A 23,968-nucleotide genomic window follows, 5' to 3' on the forward strand; every position below is an offset into this window, starting at 1 on the left:
ATGTGTGAGAGTTTTCTGAAAGTAAAAACCAGGTCACAAAAATTTAAGGCTATACGAGATAAAATTTGTATCCCTCTCCAGAAATGTAAATTTTTCAAGCACCCAGATTCCTAGTGAGATGCTACAGCCAGCAAGTTTTAACTGAAATCAAAACAGGTGTAATCTAGGTCTCTATAAGTCTGTGGAGATTCTCAGTTATCCAGGTAATGGTTGTCCCAAAGATGCTTTCTCAGGAGGTAACTGGACTTCTGCTTTTTCTTTGAAAACGTTTCATCTTTTCATCGAAGAAGCTTCTTCAGCTCTGACTGGATGGTGGGGAATGGAAGGATTTATATTCCTTGCAGACAGCTGGTCATTTGCATTCTTTTAAAGAGTAATTGAGGCCACTTGGAGGTTTATCTGTGTCCTCAGGGACACATGAGCAGTGCAAATGGGTGCGGAGCCTTCTTGGCTGCCCTATGTCCCTTAACTGTGTCCCTTAAAGACAGGCGCAGGCTGTTGGCTTGGATGAGAAGGGAAATGTCTTCAGAGAAAAAACAAAGTCCAGTTGCCTCCTGAAAAAGCACTTTGGGACTAGGTCTCCGTAGTCTTCTCACTGGTCACAACAACTATTGTGAGAATTTAATTTAAAAAGAAAAAGAAATCTGGAAAGTTCTTATCTGCCCCAAGTTATTTAAAAAACTATCTCTATTTAAATTATTAGTTTATTTTTCTGGCATCTAATGGTTGATACAAAATATTTCAACACTTCATACAAAAACAATATGCTATCTTAAGTGGTTTTCAAAGGGATTAACCAGAGTAGAGAATAAGGCTGTCAATGGCTATGAGTCAATTATGTTGTATATTGTGATCACTGGGCAGCATTAGTTGCTAGGGAACACCATCAGGAGGAAACTGTTGCGCTCATGTCCTAAATCTTTCTTAGTATTAGATAACCAGGAATGTTAAGAAATAGGATGCGAGACTAGATTTTGTCAGTTCCAACGTAGTTTTCACTTTATATTACTTTTCTACATCCTATACAATACTTTTATGTTACTTTTCTATACCATATACTATGCATTTTGTTTGACTTTTTCTCTGTGGTTTCATGAAGGTTGAACATATATCTTGTAATGGAAAAGACAGGAATATTCTCGATTTTTAGATCTAGTAATTAGATTTCCAACTGAGAGAAAATAAAGTTTCTATTCTTTCCCAAAAGATTCCTTGTACCTCAAGTCTCATTTCTGTGAATACTAATTTGTACAGTGTATGGATTTCCCCTTCGTGTCTATGAGGTTTCTGGTCCCATTTGATTTTTAATTAAAATTACAAGAGTTAAAAGATGCAAAACATGGGCTTTCAGCTTCAACTTTATTTCCAAGAATGCTCTGAATACACATAGGTAATTTTTTTTCATGTCAATAAAAAAAATCACAGTATGCATGAGTCCACTCCAGACAAAAATAAAATGTAAACTGTATGATAAGAAACATGGAGGAAAGGATGAGAGAGAAGGGGAGCACATTCACTTCCTAGCTTTTTCTAGATAGATATTTATGGCAGACATATTTTGTGAAAACTCAAATTCAAAGGATTTGAATTTGCTTTCAAAATGCTGTGTACCCACCAGCCCCATAAGACAGTCCACTACTGTGTTGTGAAGAGAACTTGTCTTCTTTAATTCTAATATTTTACTCTTATTAAGATAAATCAACCACATCTTCCAAGTCCTGAAGTGAAAATAGTAAGACTTCTCAAAATAAAAATATCTGTTCAGAATGAAGAGATTCTTCGGTATACGTTATCTCCTTCCAGAATATCAGGGGAAGCTAAATGCTTTTGAAACAGCTTTCTCTCTTTTGAATTTTAAAAGGTAAACATGCCACATCAGTCCTGTTCTTGGTGTCTGTCTTGATTACACAGAAAGCTATGAGCTGGAGATAGACTCAGGCCACTATTCTTTTACAATTAATTTTTTAAACTCTCTGTTCTCAGTACTGGAAAAACAGATTCATAGTCATTAGCTGAAACTTTAGAGAATTATGCTATATTATAGATTAATGTAAGAGATCATTGGTTTCACATAATCTTTTTTGAGTTTCTAGATTCTAGAACTTGTGCCCATGTCATACTATGGTATGAGTCAAGCATAAGGAATGCTGAGTTGTAGTTCAACATCTAAAAGGCCAGCGATTCCCTGTGATCGGTGTATGCTTAGCAGTATACAATGCAAGAATTAATACATGTAAGCATTTGGGGCAATTTCAATGTGAAGACCATTTGGACTCTGGTAGGCTTACATGGGGATGATGGGGCATCAGTAATAATTTATTATTTAAGGGTTTTTTTTTAATCCCACTTTGCTAAGTTTATAAGTAACTCAAGGTGGTAAAACATAACTAATATTCCTCCTCCCCTTTTCCCCACAACTCTGTGAGGTGAGTTGGGCTGAGAGACACTGGTCCAGTCACCCAGATGGCTTTCATGCCTAACGCAGGATTAGAACTCAGTTTCCTGCTTTCTATCCTAGTGCTTTAACCATTAGACCAGACTGGCTCTCATGTGGTAATTATTGCCCAGAATCCTTGAATCTTTTCAATTTGATACACTGTTCCAACGTATGATTATTCTAATAGTCCAGAATGTGGGAAAAACACCAAATTACAAATGACTGCTCTTCTGGTAGAAATATACACTAATGGATCCTAGTTGTCTGGCTCATGTTGGATCCTGTTGGAATTACAGCAACAGCAGCAGCTGTGAATAGGCTTAAACTAATCTGTGCAGTTACCCATTCAAATCAGAAGTTCCTGAGAGATGAGATTGGCTAGGCTCACATATGTCTCTGTGAACCCAGTCCCAGTCTATGGTTTATTCAGTCAACCAAGGTTTAGCAGTGTATAAACTTGCCCATGGAATTCACAAAGACAGTGTGATCTATTTCATCTGTGTTGTTTCATTTAAAAAGGCACCCCATTACTTGAGCTTTTGCAGCCACTTAACAAATATCAGTTGTGAAGAATTATAGTTTGTGCTTAGAGAGGTGTTTACATGAAAAAAAGAACTTTACAGATATTCTATCCAGTTTATATGCTACCAAATGCATTCAATACAAAATAATTCTTCCTGGCTAAATGTTCATACTTCGATGAAGCAACAAGGTAGCTGTATAATTAATCATAGCTAAGCTGCATGGTGTAGATGAGGTCTATTCCTCAACATTTTAATGCATTAGAAGAATTCAAATAATTTTTGTATGCTACCCAGAGCCATGTGCAATGGCTGTGTGTGATGTGTGAAACAAAAATTGGAGTTGTGAAAATCCTTTTCTTCTGAAAATATTGGCTTTTTTCTGTTGAATTAATGTGTTGAATTAATATTTCTATTGTAGAAATATTCTACAATATTTGGGAAAATGTTCTACAGCAGGGGTGTCAAAACCGGTGGCCTGTGGGCCGGATACATCACATGCAGGCCACGCCTACCCTGGCTCCGCAAAGGCAAAAAACGTGATATGTCATGTGACACGATCAAGTTTGGCACCCATGTTCTACACAGATGAGCAGTAACCTTATGGGACATAGCCAGAGTACTGTATAGCTTTTAATGACTCTACTGTCAAAATACTGTTTTCTAAATGTTCTCCAATGTTTGGTATGCAAAAGAGCATTTAGAGGGGAAAAAAAGATGCTAAGAAAATGATTTCTACCCAAAAATGTATTCATATGAGCCCTGTGAATCAAGGTTCATTTTTAGGGTATCTTTTACCTTTTTACCTGCCATGGAATATTTTTTTCTTTTTGCTGCTGTATGCATACAGATATAGAGAGCCAGTTTCGTATAGTGGTTAAGGCACCAGGCTAGGTACCAGGAGATTGTGAGTTCTAGTTCTGCCCTAGGCGCAAAGGCAGCTGGGTGATCTTGGACCAGTCTCTCTCTGTTCTACGAAGGAGGCAGACCACTTCCAGAAACCTTGCCAAGCCCATGTAGTCACCAGGAGTGAAAAACTTACTTGAACCCTTAAAAAAAAAAAAGACTAATCAAATGGACTGGATAATGAAAGGCTACAGGAGATATTTGTTGCATGACAAAAAAATTAGGATTCCTTTTTATTTGGACTGATTTCATCCTCCGCAGTTGAAATAGATGGTGTTCTTAATATATCAGAATGACAATACAATTTGTATATATCTAGACATAAACATTTTGGCAAGTAAGACTCTCAAGGAAAAAGCGAGGTGCTTTACTGCATGGGACAAATGCTTTATTCAGAATTAAGAGACTTCTGAAGCCTTAATAAAATTAACCTAGGTGTAGCTTTCACAGGAAGCTACTTGTTTTGAGATAAGACAGTGAAGAAAGCGGTCATGGAAAATAGCATCTATGTTTTGATTTTGTCAGCTTGTTTCCAACACTAATCATCATACAAAGATTATATATGTGACCTTAGGTAGTGATGTGTATTGCTTGATAAAAATACAAATGTGTTTTTGAATCATTTTTAGCAACTGCTGTGATCAGTCTAAAGTGATCATGGGTGTAAAGGCAACCTATTGTATAGCTATTATATTCCTAAAATAAGGTGTAGATCAGTTCTAAAACATACTGATTGATTAAAAGTGGTCAGTTCACACAAAATACAAGTAGTCCTCGACTTAGGACCACAATTGAGCCCACAATTTCTGTTGTTAAGTGAGAATTTGTTACCTGATTTTTGCTCCATTTTACAACTGTTCTTGCCACAGTTGTTAAATGAATCATTGCAGTTGTTAAGTTAGTAACCCAGTTGTTAAGTGAATCTGGCTTCCTCGCTGACTTTGCTTGTCAAAAGGTTGCAAAAAGTGATCACATGATCTTAAGACACAGCAACGGTCGTAAGTATGAACCAGTTGCCAAGCATCCCCACATGATCATGGGGATGCTACAAAGGTTGTAACTGTGAAAAATGGTCATAAGTCACTTTTTTCAGTTTTTTGCCGTTGTAACTTTGAACGATCACTAAATGAACTATTGTAAGTCAAGGACTACCTGTAATTCAAGGACTACCTTCCCAGCTTTGTATTCTTCAGATATGTTACTACATATCCCAAATCCTCAATCAAAATTGCCAAATATGATAGCGATTATAGTATACTCCATGAAGAAACCACACCAAAGAAGGCTCAGTTAAGTGACTGCAAATGTTTGATAAATTCCTTTCTTTGCTGATACCAGTAGATAAATGCTTAAAATTTCTCTCATACAATTAGGTGATTGCTTGAAATTTATTTCAACAGACTCCTACAACCAACCTTAACACAGTTATATTAGTTCTACTGGTGACTGCTATAGTTACCATTTAATAAATAAGACTATGCATACATATATACATTATACAAACCAGTTGCACTATTCCTTTTAGAATAAGCAATGTTATGTAGATTGCAGAAAAGGAATAAGAAATAGGATGCCAAAGGAAAAAAATTAGAAAATGAAAAAAATCCAAACTTGTTTATACAACCAGCATCCACTATGCTTTTCCATACTGCTTTATCCTTGCAAACTATCCTTGCTTCCATCACATCAATAACCAATTCCTGCACTGCCTTTTATTCATTAAAATTCTCATGTCTCTCTTTTTTAGGATCTCAGAATCATTCTGGAGCTCGGTGGCTTTTTAAAAAATTAACTCCATACAATCACTAATTCCTTGGACTACCCCTTTGCTTGGCCCATTTCCTTCCTATATTTGATTTGTAACTCAGTACTCATTCTCCACATGAACCACTGAACCATCTCAACGTACTATTTTCATACTGGCTACTCACTGTTGAGAAAGGGAATCCACTTCCCTTCACATTCATTGACTGAAGCTTTTCTTGTTTTACAGCAGACATCTAGTACAGCTGTTTCCACTATTGTCAACTCATAGGTTTCCCCAGCATACCTAACTCACTTCCACATAATGAAGTGGGCAGAAGCACATTGTTATACACAATTGTTTTTGCTCCTTTCAGCAAACCTTTATTCCTTGAAACAGACTATACACTATCTACTACTGTTCTAAATATATTTACATGTCTTAAAATTTCTCCACTTATTTTCACATCTTAATAACAATTATAACAAAGTGTAAAAGTTCATCTACTTGCTCTAATTTTCCACTTTTACATACAAATCTCTTAATTATAAAAGTTAGGTGTACAGTTGTATTTTTACATAATTTCCCAATTATAAATGTATTTTAATTACGCAGCTAGGAGAAAATAAACATTAGCCTGTGCATTATTGCTAGGATTTGGTTTGATGTGGGAAGAAGCAGAACAAGAAGTTTGGGGGTACAATACAGTCAACTTCCTGATATCCTCCAAATGTATTGGGTGTAAACTTCCACAAGCCGTAGCAAGCAGAATCACAGGTTACCTAAGTATCTAGGAACTCAAAGTCCAACATATCTGGACTTTAGGAAGGCAAGATGGATATGTAGAAAAGGGGATGTGATTTATGTTATTGTCTCTTGAAGGGCTGTTTAGCAGCATTTTCTCCTAGAAAACTAGAATCTCAGACCCTAAAAACATCCTTTGCAGATACAGCTTTCAAAAAACACATCTTTTTAAACTTTCTGTTTCCTTTCAGATTATAAAGTTATTAAATTCTAAGCTACTCTATATCAGCAATGATTCTCTTCTAAGGGAGGTTCATCTCTCTGCACCATTGCCGCACAAAGCATTCATATTTTAAATAAACACACATGCACACTTGTTTTCTGATCTTCTAGTGAACAAAAAAGAAAAACACCCACATGATTTGTAGTGTATAGTAATGTAAATGTATGTGTTTGATGAAAATCAATTGGTTTAAAAAAAACAGACAGCATATGGAAAAGAGGCACAAGGAAGCAAAGGTTCAGGTCCTTCTTCTGCCTTTAATCAGAGGTAAATGAGTTCACGGCAACAAGGAAAGTACCATGTAAGTCTCAAAGGCAGAGAGTAGAACACAGAATTCCAGCCCCTCCTAGACAGTGCGATAAAAAGACTTGCAGATAGGCCATTGCAACACAGAAAGTCGAGCGGCAATGAGACAGCTGGTCACATTTTATGAGGAAGATGCAAGAGCAGCATATGGATTCACCTCCAGAGGCTTCTTCATTGGATCATCAGACATCTTTCCTTCTTGGGCAAGGCAGAGTCATAACAGCCAATGGAAGTAGGGGAGGACTTTTAGTAACAGATCACAAATATTGCCCACCTCAGCCATAGGCTAGGAGAGAAGCTGCCCTGATTCAGGTATACTTGAACATTCTTTCTTGAAGGACGTAGCCAAAAGCAAAGGTTTCATCACAGCTCCACAAAACTTCCCAAAGGAGTTGCATAAAATTTATTTCAAATTGCCCTGTGGCAAAACTCCACCTGAGTACAACCCTCCTGGGTTGAATGAATGATCTGATTTGTTGCTCCTCCAGCAGGAGGCAGGCATGGGTACTTCAAAAAGCCACACAAAATCATCATGCCATACTTTTATTATTCAGTTCCATTTTCCAGCACTCGGCTTCAAAAAATGTCTCTTATCTAATGCGTAGTCTAATTTGTAAACTCAGCTAATGTTATCTTATTTTCAGAAACCAGCTGTATTCACAAAGATATTAACCTACATTAACCCCCTCCCCGTAACATGCACACAGCCTAAAACTACGGTATGATCAGCAGATAGGCTGGAAAAAAAATCTTCCCTCACATATGCTTGCCCTGGAGATGGATTAAAGCATCAGGCTATCCTCAGAAATGAAACCCCTCCCCACACATATTTAGCACCAGTGTAAATAATAAAGAAATTCACTATCTTAGAAACTAGATTCATAGCCTAAAAGTTTTAACATCCAGTTTTCTCTGGGTGAAAGAGAAGGCTTCTTTCGATATATTCCCAGATCTCTAAAATGGTTGCTTTCCTATTTTGCTATATAGAACATGTCACTACTTTGTTCAAATTGGAATATCATCAGGTTTTTTTCTCCCTTTCTCAACAATTTTAGGTCAATGCATCCTGTTTGTATTTTGGAGTCATATCCCCACCCTATAAAAATATAGCCTAATTCCTGAGGGAATCAGCCTTTTCCCCCCCTGCCAGAACCCCTGTCTTAGCTCACTCTATGGCAACATGCTCATCCAAAGACAACTTCTACCAGGGTGGTAATCCCAGAGATCCGGGGGGAAACAATTAAATGTAGTTGGGTTTATTTGTAACAAAACACAAACAGGCACTATCTACTGAAAATTCATTTCTATTAGAGGCTTTCTTCATCTGTAAAATTCCTCCAGAGCTCAATCTCAGTTGGCCAACCTACTCCCACTTTAAAACTTCTGCCTTCTATTGTCTCTGCTCTTTGTTCTTGCATGCAAGACTCCTTGCTTCATTATTCTCTTACAGGACGTGCAAATTCCTACTTTCTTTTCTGCTCACTTGACATGCTTCTAAATAAGCAGCTATAGTGCTACATTACCATTTAACACACCAATCTTCTATGACATGTGCTTGCTTTGTGGCATTTGGCTGGGACAACACATGCAATGCATTGTTAAAAAATTTACATTAATGAGAATAAATTTGGAGATGAAACTCCATCAACTATCCCACCCCTCTTGCTCTGTGGGCAGAACAGTAAGGAAAAAGTGGCAGTCTGGCCATCTTTTTCTGCAATTACTATTCCTTCTATGAGAAAGGAACTGTGGGAGAAAAAATATTCCCAAGGTTGTAATATTAGAGAAGCATTTTCTTGTTGCTAGCATTCTGAAGTGTAACAGACAAAGCAAGTGCAGACTGGGATTAATCAGTCAAAGACTTAATGTTAGCTCTCTGAATGCCACCTTCTGCTGTTGTTGTCTTTCCATTTCTAATGCCTTTGTTTATCCTATTTTCATTTCTGTGAAAGCAAGATTTTAGAGAGAAGGCACAGCTCAAGCCTTTGTCTCTAATCCTTTTACATCCTGAAGCCAAAGGGCTTCAGATACTAGAGAATACAGATGAACTGTTCTGTATCTTTCTTTATGGGTCTCTGGACTTAAATACTGCTTAAGGTAGAAACCAGGCTTGTACAATAGCAGCAGTGGGCATTCAAACCATTTTGCCATCAATTAAGAGCATGATTTATCCAGCCCATTTATCCTTATCTACAATTTAAAGATGGGACTGTGGGGAAAGATATTAGGGTGTTTGTTTCTGTTTCTTAATTCTGTACTTTGTGCCATGGAAGCAAGAGGAAGAAAAGGGAAGCAGCATGAAAGATCAGGAAGGGGCATATTGTTCAAATGAAGGCAGCAAAATGGGGAGGCAAGTTATAGGAAGATGGGCAAATGTGAATGTAGTGTCCCCAGAGTAGGGAACAAGACCACTCTCAAACATCAACCTCTTCCCCCCTGGTTAAGGTACAGGAAAGAGAACAAAGGAAGCCACAGGGAATCCTGGAAAAGTCCTGTTCTGGCAGACAAAGGAAGTGGGGAGAGGCCACCTTGTAGAGTTTCTTCCTGTTCTCTTGCTGATTGGTGCTGTAGTAGAGCCGTGTGCAGCCAGTTGAATATTCTTCTGCTGTGTTCCTTGGTGCTCACTTTGGATGGAAGGTTGGTTTGGGACGGGTGTGGAGTCCTTGACGAGTAAAGCAGGAACAGTGGAAGGAGGGGAATGGTTTGGAAGAAAAAGTCGAAAGAAGCTGCACAAGCATCCAGATGATTGTGTTGGAAGGGAGGGGGGGAGAAGTCTCAGGAGGCATTTAAGCCTAGTGCACAGAGAGGAGAAAGACACAATGTACAAGGCCACGGTGAAGATGCATAGTATCCTGAAGAGTGACAGCGAGGGAATAGAGCTATATGTTAACAGTATAGACAAGGAGGTCAAAGAATTATGGAGGGGTAGAAAATTGTACAGACGATCTTAACAGAGGATTTACAAATCCCTTTAGCTAATGTGAAAAAATGCTTTGAAATTTTCAAAATACAAACTTTGTTTAGTCATGCTTTTGGGTAGAAACACCACTATTTGACCAGCACAATTTTGGGTAAAAATTAGATCTATTTAATTACAAGGTCCAATGCACAGCATGGCCATGTAAGGGAAGGCTCCTTCATTTATTCCATGGTCCCACTGCTTCAACCAATCTAATATGGTATGGAAGAGGTAGAAGAGGAAAGAAAGAAAATTAGTGGCAAATAATAAAAGGATAAAATGTATTTCTCAGAAAAGAACCCATCTCCACAATCTTAGCAACTAAAATGGATAATTTGGCATAGGAAAAAAAATTGTATTCAAGTAAGAAAAAGAAACCCAGGCATACTCTACACAAGCAGCATTATGAAAAAGCATGATGCTGATTCAGACAACAAAAAATCTACCAAAACTGGTAGAATTAGACTTTCAAATGCCAGGAAGTGGAGAAAAATTATGCAGAGGAATGAAAATAAGATCTGTCCACACCAGCAACCTGACAGTCCTATATAGTTTTGATGCGTGTGTAATGTATGCCTTAAATTAGTTCTCAAAAATAGTACAATCTAGACTGAGGTCACCTTAAAATGCTAGCGAAATGTGAGTTGGATGGCTTCAAATAAGAATACAGCACAGGAGAAGAATGTTAATTAACATTTTCCCTTGGAATGATTCCTAAATAAAAATAATCTTCCAGAACAGTTATTGTTTGCTAACATTTTAATTCAAACACACATGAAAACTGGGAAAATGCAGTGCATGAAAAGCTGATTATTAACATAAATGTTTAATGGGTTTAATGGTTAAGGTCACAGAATTTGTTTCCCTCTTTCATGTTCTGCTTATTATATGGGAAGTTATTTTTAGCAACACAAATAGAACCTTTCTCCCAGCCACAGTGGGCCAATTTGTAGGTTGTGAGGTTTTTTTCTTCCTGAAAGAGCATTCTACTCCCAAACAAAGCAACACAGGAAAAAAACCTTAAACAATAAGTATTCATTAGCAAAATGAAGTTGGAGATGGTAAATTGGCAGTAATACATAACAGTTTGCTTCTTGGCAAATGGCAACTTCATTAAGCATAATAGGATCTTTTATGTGGGGTAAACTGTCAGAATAGGGCAAGAGGAGCTCTTTGCATACATGAAATGGCATAATATTAAATTGTTATATTATTATATTGTTTTACCTAGCTCATAGATATGATTCCAGATTTCAGCTATTTAAGAATATTTTACTGAATGCATCCGGAGTTGGGCCCTACTCTTTCATGCATTAAAATCTTCCTCAGACGGTTGGAAAAGATAGGCAAGGGTTAGTAGGATTCAATAGTTTTAGCTGGGAACTTTTTAAATCTGAGAATATCAGTGAAATTTGAACCAGCTGGGAAAAGAAAATAGGATGCCAATATAAGAGCTTCATAAGTGTAGATCTAACTGTACAAGGAACAGACAGGACAAACAAGTGAGAGATTAAGATTAAATTCAAACCTACAGCCTGAGGTATAAAAGCTAATCTCTTTATACTTTAAATATCATGGGTTTATGGGAAAAGTAAGTCAGGATTTAAGAATTCCTATAATTAAAACTTCTCCGTTGTAATGATAGAGAGCCATTTGTCCTCGCTGACTCATGACCACACTATAACTTCTGCTGGTTCTGAACATTCTGGGAAATACTCAATTTACTGCTATAGGATATCAGCATTTTGCTATTACAGTTAAAAGTGTGATTACAGGAAATGCATTTTAGGGGTGACTGGAAAGAATGAGAAAGATTTTTGGGGGGCAGTTTTCTCATCTCTGTTGAAGAAAGCTTTAAAAAAAAACAACAACCCAGGTTTTCTAAGCATGGTTTGAAAATAATTGGATTAGAGGCAGATACGTGGCAGATACATTGAAGGGACTTTTTAAATTCCTTTGAAGACTTGAGAGAGTCTGGGAACAGTTTAAACTCATATTTGTGCATTGTATGGATAAGATAGCAGATCGCTTTTAGATGTTGCAGGCCATAATATAACATAGATATCTCTCATATGATGCTGCTACCTTTCCATTTGAGGGAATGTTCTAGCATATCCATAGCTTTATCATCCTTTGAGGCTCAATCTAAACAAGTAGCTTTGAAATTAGGATTCCTGGAACAAGATTATAGCCTCTGCAGCAAATAAAGTGGCCAAGAACATGGGATGTAGTATGGACACTACATCCATTGAAGTAAAGAGGAAATTATCTGAAATTACTTGCTTTTTTACTAGAGATGATATCTACCCTGAATCCTGAAAAAAGCAAAAGATGGATGCAGATAATCCTTCTTTACTCAAACGTAGAATATCTAAGATGAATGATACTAAGCAGATAAGGGGACACTAATCAAAGACTGAAGAAATGTAACATTTAAAGAAGAGAGTAGTTAAAAACTGTTATCTATACATTATGTATAAATTGTATATTTTGTATATCCTGGGGCAAATAAAATACTGGTTTTTCAGTTTGAAGATAACTACTAATAGCTATGGCCTCACCAGTACTTACGATATTGTTATGAACTTCCTATTTATTTTATTTTTCAAATTTAGAAACCACCCTTTTCCTCACACTTTTATCAGAAAAATGAACTGAAAGAGGAAAATATTATATACTTGCATTTAAATGTTTTCAAAGATCTTAGAATAAGGGAAAAATAAAACTGGTTAATCCAGCTGGGTAATATATATCATATAGTTTTCAGTCTAATTGGAAAGTACCCTTCATAAAGGAAGCAAAGGATAAGTCTTTAGAGTCTGGAATGTCATATATTGCTGTTTTGCATAATTCTAGGAGGCTCAGGTATTCTTTAAGCCAAGTTTTTAAAATGTGTTTCTGCTAGGTACAATCCACAATCAAGACTGCAAGACACCCAGATGCTGATTGGCTGTCATGGCAATTTGTTTATGATAGATGGGGAATGGAGAAGCACATGCAGGTAAGGGATCAGTAGAATAGAATGTGAAGAGTTAAGGAGCAATCAAGCAGGTGTTTGTTAGTATGACCAAAGCACAGAAACAATGAATGGTCCATTACCTCCCCTCCCAAAATTATTTGAGACCAAATTATTTGCTGCTCAATCTATTTTAGAATAAAACCTAGAAAAAACATATCAAAGGTGGTAACATGTGGTTAATGCCTACTCTTTTCTCCCAAATCAGGTTTTTGGTTCCAAAATGTTAATCAAAACATCCATCTCTGAATTTGAACAGACTTTGGAGGGAGAGAAAAGTAGTAAACAAATTTAGTTATGTTTTTCATCAAAAACCTAATTTTATACGGATTGATTTTATTTTCAATCAAAATCTGGCTTCCTCATTTATGAACTGGGTGTAATGTTATGACACTGGAAGTGAGACAATTATTTTTCAAGGACTGAAAACTTTTTGTGATATATTCTGAGCCAGCTCAATAGTCTTCCTTACTCGGTTTTGCAACATTTTGCTGTAATGAAAGAAGCTAATCATCACGCTAGAAAGGGCAGCAAAGAAGGGTAAAGGGGAATGACATCTACTTTAGCACCTGTTCTCCAATAACAAATGCAGAAAAATGTTTCTCCATGTGTATAGCTTATCTATCAATAAGTATATGAATAAGATACAGGTAACCTTTTGCTATTTTGAAAAAAATAAAGTTTGACCCATTCATTCCACCCCTTCTCAATATCCTTCAATCATTCATGCATACATCTACAAACAATGCTGTCCCTACCCCTGTACCAATTTCCTAAAGTATCATCATATCACCTAAAGTATCATCCTATCTGTAATCCAGGCCAAACTATAAGTACTTCCTCAGACATTAAAATTATCTCTATCACTTCTTTCACTTTCCCTCCCAATTCCCTACTGTGAAACCATAGTACAGAAGATCAAAGTGCCTAAGATTAGTTGCTTTTTGTTCTTTCATTGTCATCATCTTCTTCTAAATACTCAGCACTTCTGAATTATTGGGGGAAAAAAACCACAGAGAAACTAGGCAGGACCTTTCCTGATTCTACCTAAGTGGCAATAAGAGGAATGGGCAAAGATCATGCAGAAGAATGAATGAAGGTGTGTATGCCACGACAGGCTATCAGCTCCCTGAGATGCCAGGGGGAAGCACAGAATTCAGGAAATTACTGCCCCCTGTCTCTCTTGGCTGGATTAGGTGGCTCTTGATGGTGGACTTGTACTTACCCCATTCCATTCCACGCCCATACTCACTTCCTCATTACCATCTGTGGTATTCTCATATTTGATGCTGCCCCCAAGGCTGTCTCGGCTCCTCCTCCTCTCAGAGCCATCGCCCTCTTTGAGAATTTCCACCACTTTAGTCTGGTTAATGGGGTCAATACCCTGCAAGGGAAAAACAACAATAAGAAAGCAATAATACTCTGGACATGATTTTGACAAGGAAACAAAGGAGATTTACTGAGAGTTTGGAGAGAACAAAGAGAGACAATTTGGAAAGAAGCCAAACCAACTGGGTGTGACTGTGACTAGTCACTTTCTCTTAGTGTGAGGGAAGAGGCAAAATGGCAAACCATTTCTAAAAAACTTTGCCAAAAAAACTACAAGAACTTGTCCAGGCAGTCTCTGAAAATCAGATCTGAATGAATGGAAGAAAAAAAGAGACAGAAAGGCTACAGTCTATTTCCTGGTCATCATGGATTATTGAATATTCTGCAGCAAAAGGCAGGCTACTATTCTTTAAGGAAATGTTGCTGAACTAAAACCCGATTTAACAAGGAAGGATTACAGTACATCCAAATTATGAGCACTTGTGTATAGCTGCTTTAATCTGGTTTTAACATTTGCTTTTTAAAGCTGTAGTTGTCACTACTTACTGTTATGTCCAAAACTGAGAAATAAGAATAGCTTCTAAAAAAGGGATACTGGAAAACATGGTTTAAAATTAAATTGTTTCCTTGCTTGTTTTGGAAGTCATTAACAGATCATTAACAGATAACAGATAATGATGTTAATTGATATTTCTTTTCCCATGTAGAAAAAAAAATGAAGCAAATAGAAAAGGGGCAGTTTTTGGCTATATCTAAAACTTGTACATATCTGGGCTTCCTAAACTTATTTAATCCATTAAGAAATGAATGTAATGTGTGGAAATTGTTGTAATCATTTCAGTATGTAGAAATTTTCTTAAAATAGGGTTTGCTTTGAAAAAATGAAAATGGGGAAAAAAATCATAATATTAATTTGTGCACATTAAGAATTCAATTTCAGAAAATCTCCCTTGGAATATATAGAGGTCAGCTGATATCCTGGAAATATAGGAAATGTCCATCAAGAAGAATAGGCAGTATCTAACCAGCTGCAGAATAACATTACAGCATCAATGAGGCTCTTTATATTATATCCACTAGAGAGATGTCTTATTTTGATGGGCATTTGGAGCTAAGGACCTTAAGAGCTTTATTTTGTGGTTAATTGTTATTGCAGTTTTTAGCTTTATGAAAGTTAGAAGATTCCCTATTTTGTAATGTTTTATGCTATTCTTATTTTACACTTTATTCCTATCTATTATAAATTGTTCAAAGTTTGGAGACAAGGGTAGAAAACAGAAAGAAGGCTTCTCTCAATGTTAGTATACACCAGTTAGCAGGCTATATCTTTGCCAGCTAGTTTCTTTCAAACCAGCCCCCCCCCCCAAAAAAAATCATTGAGCAGACAACTTTGTCTATGCGCTGTGATTTTTGCTGACTAAAGGGAAGAACTGCTATTAAGTTAAGCAGTTGCAACTTTCCAGGAAAAAGAAGATCACACTAACTACATTTAACCACACCACTGCGGTTATTATCAAGAAAATCTCTAATAGCATTTTACAGTTACAATTTCAGCAGCATTTCAGGCTCTTTGAAGATGCTTTGAAGATACCATTCAAATCTGAATTATCCTTCCTTCCTTCCTTCCTTCCTTCCTTCCTTCCTTCCTTCCTTCCTTCCTTCCTTCCTTCCCTCCCTCCCTCCCTCCCTCCCTCCCTCCCTCCCTCCCTCCCTCCCTCCCTGTTGGATTCCCACAAGACTTTTGGTAGTTTCACAAGAATACAAACAAAAAATAAAATATTCAAGATTCAATAAGATTTTTTTTAATTCACAAAAGTATAGGACAAATCAATTGAGAAAAGCAGGCACCAGGTCCCAAATGCTCAATGGAAAAAACGGTTTTCAACTACTCTGAAAGGTGGCGACAATTAGGACTAATCTAATTTCCACATTTGATTCAAGATGTAAATATACATATAAACACAACTTTTATTTGATTTGCTCTGGAATTTTTATTAAATTGAGGATAAAATAACTTTTATTTGAAAGACTATCTGTTTTCCACTTTGCACAATGCCAGCATTTTTTCTGGGTCACTATTGGCCTTACCTGTCTCCTAGAACGCACTGCACACTCTTCTAAAGTGTCTGCAGCCTCCAGTTTGCCCTGACGCCTGTATAACGCACCCAGGTTCCGCAGAGTGGTGTTCACTGTAGGGCTGAGGGGCATTCAAGAAAAAGTGCACAACTGAAATTAACAATCATTCTTTACCTTTGGAGTAACTTGATCACTAAAGCCCAAGTTATCTTTGATGAATGAATATGCCAGTCTATAGAGCTCCTACAATTATATTATTTTCATTGAAGATAAAATGTAATACAGAATGCATGTAAGCTTATATGTAGTGCGGATACTACAACGGCAGTATCTTTTCCTGCACCCAAATAACTGCCCAGGCAATCACGTTTGTTCTGTGGAAACAAGATGTGAGGTTGAAGTTTGTAAAAATTAAGTATTACCATGATAATTGTATTTAAGGGACATCATACAATTCCATCACATCCCCAGCCTATTTGTGAGGAGTTCACTGATGATATGGTTCATGAAGTGATCAGGAGGGGATCTACTGAGCTACCACAGACTACTTGATTACTGTGGTCACCCTGCCCCATTGCTTAGGTACTGGACATTCATTTCAGCTTGGGCTGCAAGAGGCACTAAGCACATGGCATTCATAGAGCAGACCTGTCATAGTTTATTTCTTTGGTCAAACAAAATCACAAATAATCTGACCTGTTGGGAGGTCACAGAAGGTGTGTATGGGAAGAAGCTGGAAGGAGCTCCATCTCAAATGATTAAAAAAAATTTTTTTTTAATACATGAGAGCAACAGTTTTATATTAAAAAACACAACTCCCAGTATAATATAGGGGAGGCATGACATGAAGTAGAATGAAATAGACTGCATGCAGCCTGTCCTAAGAGTGTTTTTTTTACACTCCTTTTGAACTCAGGATTCTCTGATTCGAATGGCCTTACAAAGCAGTCCATCTCCCCCCATCCCCAGCTGTGAATCAGAAGGATTTAAACCCATGCATGCACGCCAGATAGGCAGCACCTGAAAAGGGAGGAGGAGGGATTGGGGTGATGACAAAGGCTGCTCTATAAAGCAGCTTTACTGGGCGACCTTTGTCATCCCCCCCTTTCAGTCATTTGCAGACAAATGAAATAGAGCACTCCCATCCTTGTAAACCTGTAAATGTTTTTCCCCACCTTCACATTCCTTGTCATCTTTGCACATTCCTTTGGTGAACAAATGTGAAACTCACAAAGGATTCTGTAACCTCCACAAGAACCATAAATTGAATAACATGAAAAGGTTTAGAAACATAAGCAAATACCACGCCTTACCTGCTGACCTTGCAGGCCTTGTACCAGCCACCATACTCTGCATAGGGGATGTTTTCTCCGTGTTTACTCTGGAAGAGAATTTGGCAAGAGGGAAACATTCCTTAGAACAATCAAAGTCAAGAGCGAGAGTTTCTGTTTGCATGCATGAGAGAAATAAAAAAGAATAATGCACTTGTTTAACACTTGGCAAAAATATAGGCTCCTCTAACTTTCCAATTATAAGAAGTCTTTCCTTTTCTAGAGGCCTCTGCTGTGCTGGACTTCACCTTTCATAATCCAAAGCCAGCATGGGTGGCAATTATGGGAATTGAGATCTAACATATGTGAAAGAAATCAGGTTGAGGATCATGCTAACACACTCATATAAGCATGATAATATAAATATGCCCGAGGATGGGCTCCATCTTGACCTCAGAAGAAAAAAGTTATCTGCAGGTTAGTTCTCCTATGACTTGACCAAGTAGATAAGGAACGTCTTCCTGACATACTTAGTGCTCCACAGCAAGAGTTCCTAGGCATCTTAATGCCAAATGGTATGAAAGCATTCTCCATTCTTCAGAGGTCAGTATGGCAGGATATAAATTTCTCCCCAGATTTCCTATGAGATACTACAAATATTGATTTGTAGCAAAGTTCCAATTATGAAAACAGACATACAAAGTTAAAAATAGGTATGGCAAAGAATTTGATCATTAAGTTCATAGGAATGCATTTGAGAGCAGAGTTCCCCGCCCTTAAATTAGTAGATTGTGTAGCATAAATTGATATTTAAAACAAAGATAGTTCTCTTAGCTTCTGCATATAAAACATTTATGCTCAGAGACATATCCAGTTGGTTGAGAAACTTGTGGGATTATAGGCTAAAGACACACCTTCATGTAAGTGTGAGCTCTGGGCATAAGAATCCTGTCATGCAACTTTCCACTGAAATTATGCCTGAATCAGACAGTTTTTGTACCCTTAGCATTTTCTGAAAGGACTCCAATTCAGTCATCAATTCCATAGCTTACAACTTTGATTTTCAGAATGCCCTCAGGCAAGGTGATTCCCTAATAACTGGATGGTTCTAAGCCTGTTAAGAGTAATACTGAAATGTCAAATGTATTGGGCAGATAAGTTAGAAACATAGTTGCCCTATAGTTCTATCTAGCTCAATTATTGACTACACTTGTTCAGGGTGTCCTGTATGGAGTTGCTAGGGACTGGATTTGGGAAGTTATGTAATGTATGTATTCTGACATGTATGTATTATGAAAATGTAATCAGGTTTTGCCAGGAAGCCTACATGTCAGAGTCCATTTTTGAACCCTGCTTCAAGCCCAACAGGAACAGGACCCAGGCAGTTCATAATATGTCCTCCCAATTGCTGGGACAAAAAAAATTAATGAAGAGTGGATGTTACCTTTATTGTGTCATGTTTTATTCTCATTTAAAGCCTGAAGTTAACTCTATATATGTTTCACTTTGCTGCTTTCTGAGTCTTCAGGACAGGGAAAATATTTTATTTTGATGATGTATAACATATTAATATATTTATGTACAAACAATTTAAATAAGTTCTCACATATTTCCCTCATAAAGTAACTTGATTTTCAGCCACTTCTCTGTAGGCCAAGCAGTATAGTGGCAAAGGCAGATCAATGCCTATATAATTTTGCACAGGACACCAAAATATATTTGCAGCTCCATCTGTGCTATTAAAAAATTTCCAGGATAGATTGGAAGGAAAGGAATTTGAGGAAAAAAAACTATGGTTATCAACAATACTCAGTCTTATTCATTGCTGATTTGGGACACAAGGTCAGGTCATTGCACAGAGAGGGCAAGGAGCTGGCACCCATATATTTTTGCAATACAGGTAATTTTTCTCCTCAGTTGATTTCTGTTCTCCATCTTCCAAGATTATACATGTAATAATTACAGTTATTTCCAAAAAGATTTTTTATGTATGACTCAGAGCAAATTAAAGGCTATATGATTAAATGGATGCAGAATGTAGAGAGTAATTCATATGTAACAATGGGAATTCCAGCGGGGAAAAAATACAGTACGTTTACTGAATAAGAGAGAAATTGGTATAGGGCAGTGTTGGTGAACCTTTTCGGCACCGAGTGCCAAAACAGGAGCGCACGTGTGCCAGAAACTGGAAGAGCAGCCGCCGGTGCGCATGCATGCACTAGTAAGTTGATCTTCTGGTTTCCGGCGTGCGCATGTGCACTGGCCACCTGGCCTTCCGGTTTCTGGCGCGCATGTGCGCACGAAGACCAGCTGGCACATGTAGGTTGGGCGGCTGCTCTTCTGGTTTCCGGTGCTCCCACATGTGTGAACACCAGCTGGCCGGCGCACCAGAACCCAGAAGAGCCATGGGCGACAGCTTGCTTACCTGGAGAGATGGCTCTGCATGCCACTTCCAGCACACCTGCCATAGGTTCGCCATCATGGGTATAGGGCATTTTACCCCTGCTACACAACTCTAATCTCAATAACTAAAATTGATACTTCCTTCTTTAAAAATTATTGGAAATTTAACAGTCATGTCAGACCACTTTTTCATATTGGGTGGCTATGTTGTAAAGCACAACAATTTTGATGAATAATTTATACCCGAATGAAACAAATACTAAAAGCTGAATTTCCTTTCAATCTATTATATAAGTTTTAAATTAAATATCATTTATCTTGTATTTCCACAAAATATTCAGAAGTTGAATGTAAGTGCTGCAAGAATACTTCCAACTAAAAAATACAATTTCCTCTGCAGAATGACTAATTAAATTGAGAGTATGTTTCAATGTCCAAAATAATTTTGTAATCTCAAAAATCTGAGAATTTTACTCAAATTGGAAACTGCTCTATGTATAATTCCATATATGCCTCAACAGAGCATTCAAATTGTAACTCTAAGTTCTTAAACCAGAACAGATCTTCAGTAGCTTAGATAAAGTTTATTGTGATTTTTATTTTTATTTTATACTGTGCTGATCACTGCTGTTGATATTTATACATTGGATTATAAAATGACTTATTTTCCAAACATCATATTCCATTATTTAAAACCAATAAATGACATTTTGAAAAAGATAACCTAATTTTACAACACTTGTAAATTCTATGTTTATTCACTATGTTTATTTACTCCTCTTAAAAAACTTAATAAAATGTAATTTGAAAAACCCACAAAGTTTATTTATGTAACATTCCAACAGGAATGGTAGCTAGCTATTCTGATTCTATTTTTACAATCCCCAAATTTCTTATAGGGAATGAAATGAACAGAAATCCAATCTTTTCACATTTATGTGGAAGTAAATTCCGTATGTTTGATGGAATTTAGTTGTTTGGGCCTGCATCATATTTATGACATTACTAGGCTATATACAGTAGATTAAATGTGACAAAACCAATGCTCTAGTAAAATGGTTTTTATGCCCTTTAATAGTATGAAACAAACAAAAAATCAGATAGTCTAATGGGAGAAGACATTCAAGACAATGGAAACTGAATAAATACATTACTAAAATAATACTCTATTATTCCAATAACAATATATAATCTAATTTCTTTCCACTGCTTGGAAATATCTTTTGTGTTCTCATGCTGAAGTGCTCTGGCTCACTTCTGTGTTTAAGAAAAAGTGATATAATTTAGCTGTTAGAGTTATTAGGTGGAAAGTTTATTGTTTGCATCACATAGGAGTACTGATTTACATAGACAAATGGATGAATACTAAACTCTGAATATTTGCATTTCTTTGTCTAGGTTTTCCTAAATATTTCTCACAAATATTTTCTAGCAAGATAAATACTTAAAAATCGTAAATCTAACTGAAGTTGTTGTTTTTATCTGTTACCTTCTTCCCAAGGATTGATTCATTTGGCATTTTATTAAGCTTCAACAAATGAGAACCTAAATTCACTTTTGATGATTGGCGTGTCTGCTGTTTATAAATCTTTTGCATTTATAACAACTGCCTTGCCTTTTCCTGTCCTTATCAAATTATCCAATTTGCTTTCTGGATGACATACAATTGCAAATCCCATTAGCTGTATTCAGGAAGAAGGTGTCAATATCATGTTTCTTGTAGGCATCTTTTTCCGTGAGTTTGAAAAATATGACATAAAAGTTTGATAGAAGCAAAAGTACCTGAGTACCTTAAAATGATTAGAAGATAAATTGATGCTTGCTAGTATAAAACAACAAATGTATAAAATCACACAACATAAAAGAGTCCAAACCAATCCCTTGAACTCAGGTTTCTGATTTAATGTCTTTTTTTTTTTTTCTTTTGGTATCAGGAAAATTCTCACACATGCCAGAGATGAAGAGAGATCTTTTTCCACCCAAAATTCTGGGAAAACCAATTCAAAACTAACAGTCTTTCATGAAGAGTTCTTAATTTCAGAGACTTCTCAGCATGATCCTATGGATACAGTCAGCTTTTGTATCCAAGTCAGCAGATGGAATATATCCAAGTTAGCAAATGTAACCAATGAGTAGTAACAATGCACTGCTAGGCAAAAATTAAGAACAGCTGACACATTTTAACTAGTACCACTTAGTACATATGTATGCACATTCATATGTATTCCTTTTCACCCCTTTTAAACCACCAATTTGACAGAAAAGTATTGTGCAGAAAGACATATGGATAGCAATAAGATAAACAGTGCTAATTCCTTTAGCAGCAATAGCAATGAAACTAAGGGAAACTAAGTACTGTAAAGTACTAAAATCCAGGAAATAGATATCTATTTTTATCTACTACTGGAAGCAGTTATCAGTCATTAGATTAGATGAACCAAAAAAAAAATCCAATAGCTTTTGCAAGACAAAAACAGAGAGTGGAGCCATCCTGCTTGAGAACTCCTATGATATATCTAGTACTTTAGCCCAAAATGTCCCGGAAGTTTATCACATTTCTATTCTATATTTAGTAATGTTTCATAGATTGTACAGATTTTTCCAAAAGAGTGAGGTGCAGAAGTTCAAAGCCAAGGACTTTGGATTTGTTGTAGCTCTAGTACGCAGAGACTTTTCAACTTAACTCTCTCTCCTCCCAATCTAGGGAAACTTTTAATAATTAACTTTTCTAAATCTGAAAAGTTTAAAGATGGCCCTTCAAAACAGCAAACTTTAGAAACATTCTGATTCTGAAATGTCTGTGGCCCAGAACCTGCTGAAATCCCTCCATCGTCCATTTTCCAGTACGTCCTAAGGAATCCACTATAACAAAGAAAAAATATGCAAAGCATGGGAAGAATAGGACAAACGCTTCCAGTTCACACCATACAACTTTGAAAAACGTAAGAAAAACTATCTTCATTCAGATCGAAGGCTTGTATAGCACAGTATTTAGGTCCCACAATCTGATGCCTATGAGAATACCTTCACAAAAGGGAAAGAAGAATGCTATCTTTATACTTTTGCTTACCAAGAACTGGTTCTGAGGCCTATTGGCCCTGATCCTGAAGTTAACTTACATCTATTATTATTCATGGTTACATTCTCTGTGAATCTATACAACCTTCTCAAAAACCATCCTATTTGCTGATTATCTATACTGTATTTTATGACACTCTTATATTTAATTATTAATATACATTTTACATGTTTGAAAAAAAATATAGCTTTGAGACCTTTTTCAAAGAAAAACAAAAATGATAGGTCCTTCTACTCATCAGGCAGTACATTCCAAAGACCTGGAATAGGTACTAAAAAGATTTAGCCATCAAATACACAATTCAACAATTAATTTTTTGAAGGATAGGGAATCCTATAGAAAAGAAGCATTCTCCCCACTAACCTAGACCCAAGCAATAGAGGTCTAGAGTCAACAGGCATTTCATGTTTCACTTGGAAATAAACTGACAAGTCTGTGCAACACTTCAGACACAAGGGTAATATGGAATCTTGGGGAGGTCTTTCATAGATCAATTTGACAGCTGAGCTAGTTTTTTTCCCAGGAAGGGATACAATTGGTATATCAACTAAAACTGATAAAAGGCTTACATGTGACCCAATTTAGAAGAGAAAGTTCTACAGTCCCACTAGAATTGGGACTCTTAACAGCAAGGTTACCTAAGCACAATAGGAATGCAAGTGATTATTTTTATCTGTCTTGTACCTATTCAGCTTACCTGGATAACCCTGGGTTCTTTGAGAGAGGGTTTTTGTCTCTCTCTACACTATATATCACTATAAGATTGTGTCCCTCTTTTCAGTTAGTTTTTTTCTAATCTAAAATTATTCCTAGTTATCATTCAGGAGTTCCTTCAGCTACTTGATGGTTTAGGACAGCACTGCAATGCCTGTGAGAGCACTGCTCTCATCCTCA

At 36.8% G+C, this 23,968-nt stretch overlaps 1 protein-coding gene and 1 long non-coding RNA gene across 17 annotated transcripts in view; one reads left to right on the forward strand and one right to left on the reverse strand.

Moving 5' to 3' along the window:
* The window catches only part of LOC117671607 (uncharacterized), a 47,464-nt gene that overhangs the window by 6,994 nt on the left and 16,502 nt on the right, over nt 1–23,968 (forward strand). The window contains exon 4 of the long non-coding RNA XR_015732690.1: nt 12,806–12,901. This is a non-coding gene — a long non-coding RNA (uncharacterized LOC117671607). The remainder of the gene's footprint in view (nt 1–12,805; nt 12,902–23,968) is intronic.
* KLC4 (kinesin light chain 4) overlaps nt 1–23,968 on the reverse strand; it is a 64,058-nt gene that overhangs the window by 3,583 nt on the left and 36,507 nt on the right. For 4 of the 16 annotated variants that reach the window (XM_087887933.1, XM_087887930.1, XM_034427600.3 and 1 more), the window contains 4 exons: nt 17,635–17,702; nt 16,334–16,442; nt 14,169–14,300; nt 6,873–9,733 (listed from right to left, as the gene is read on the reverse strand). In XM_087887933.1, the coding sequence (XP_087744059.1) occupies nt 9,728–9,733; nt 14,169–14,300; nt 16,334–16,442; nt 17,635–17,702 (315 nt within the window). In that variant the 3' untranslated portion in view covers nt 6,873–9,727. Of the gene's footprint in view, nt 1–6,872; nt 10,113–14,141; nt 14,301–16,333; nt 16,443–17,634; nt 17,703–23,968 lie in introns of those variants that run through there. The other 12 variants (XM_087887916.1, XM_034427598.3, XM_087887918.1 and 9 more) reach the window with 5 other exon arrangements.

Source organism: Pantherophis guttatus, chromosome 1, assembly GCF_059756535.1.
Source record: "Pantherophis guttatus breed Tessera chromosome 1, ASM5975653v1, whole genome shotgun sequence".
NCBI classification, from domain to species: domain Eukaryota; kingdom Metazoa; phylum Chordata; class Lepidosauria; order Squamata; family Colubridae; genus Pantherophis; species Pantherophis guttatus.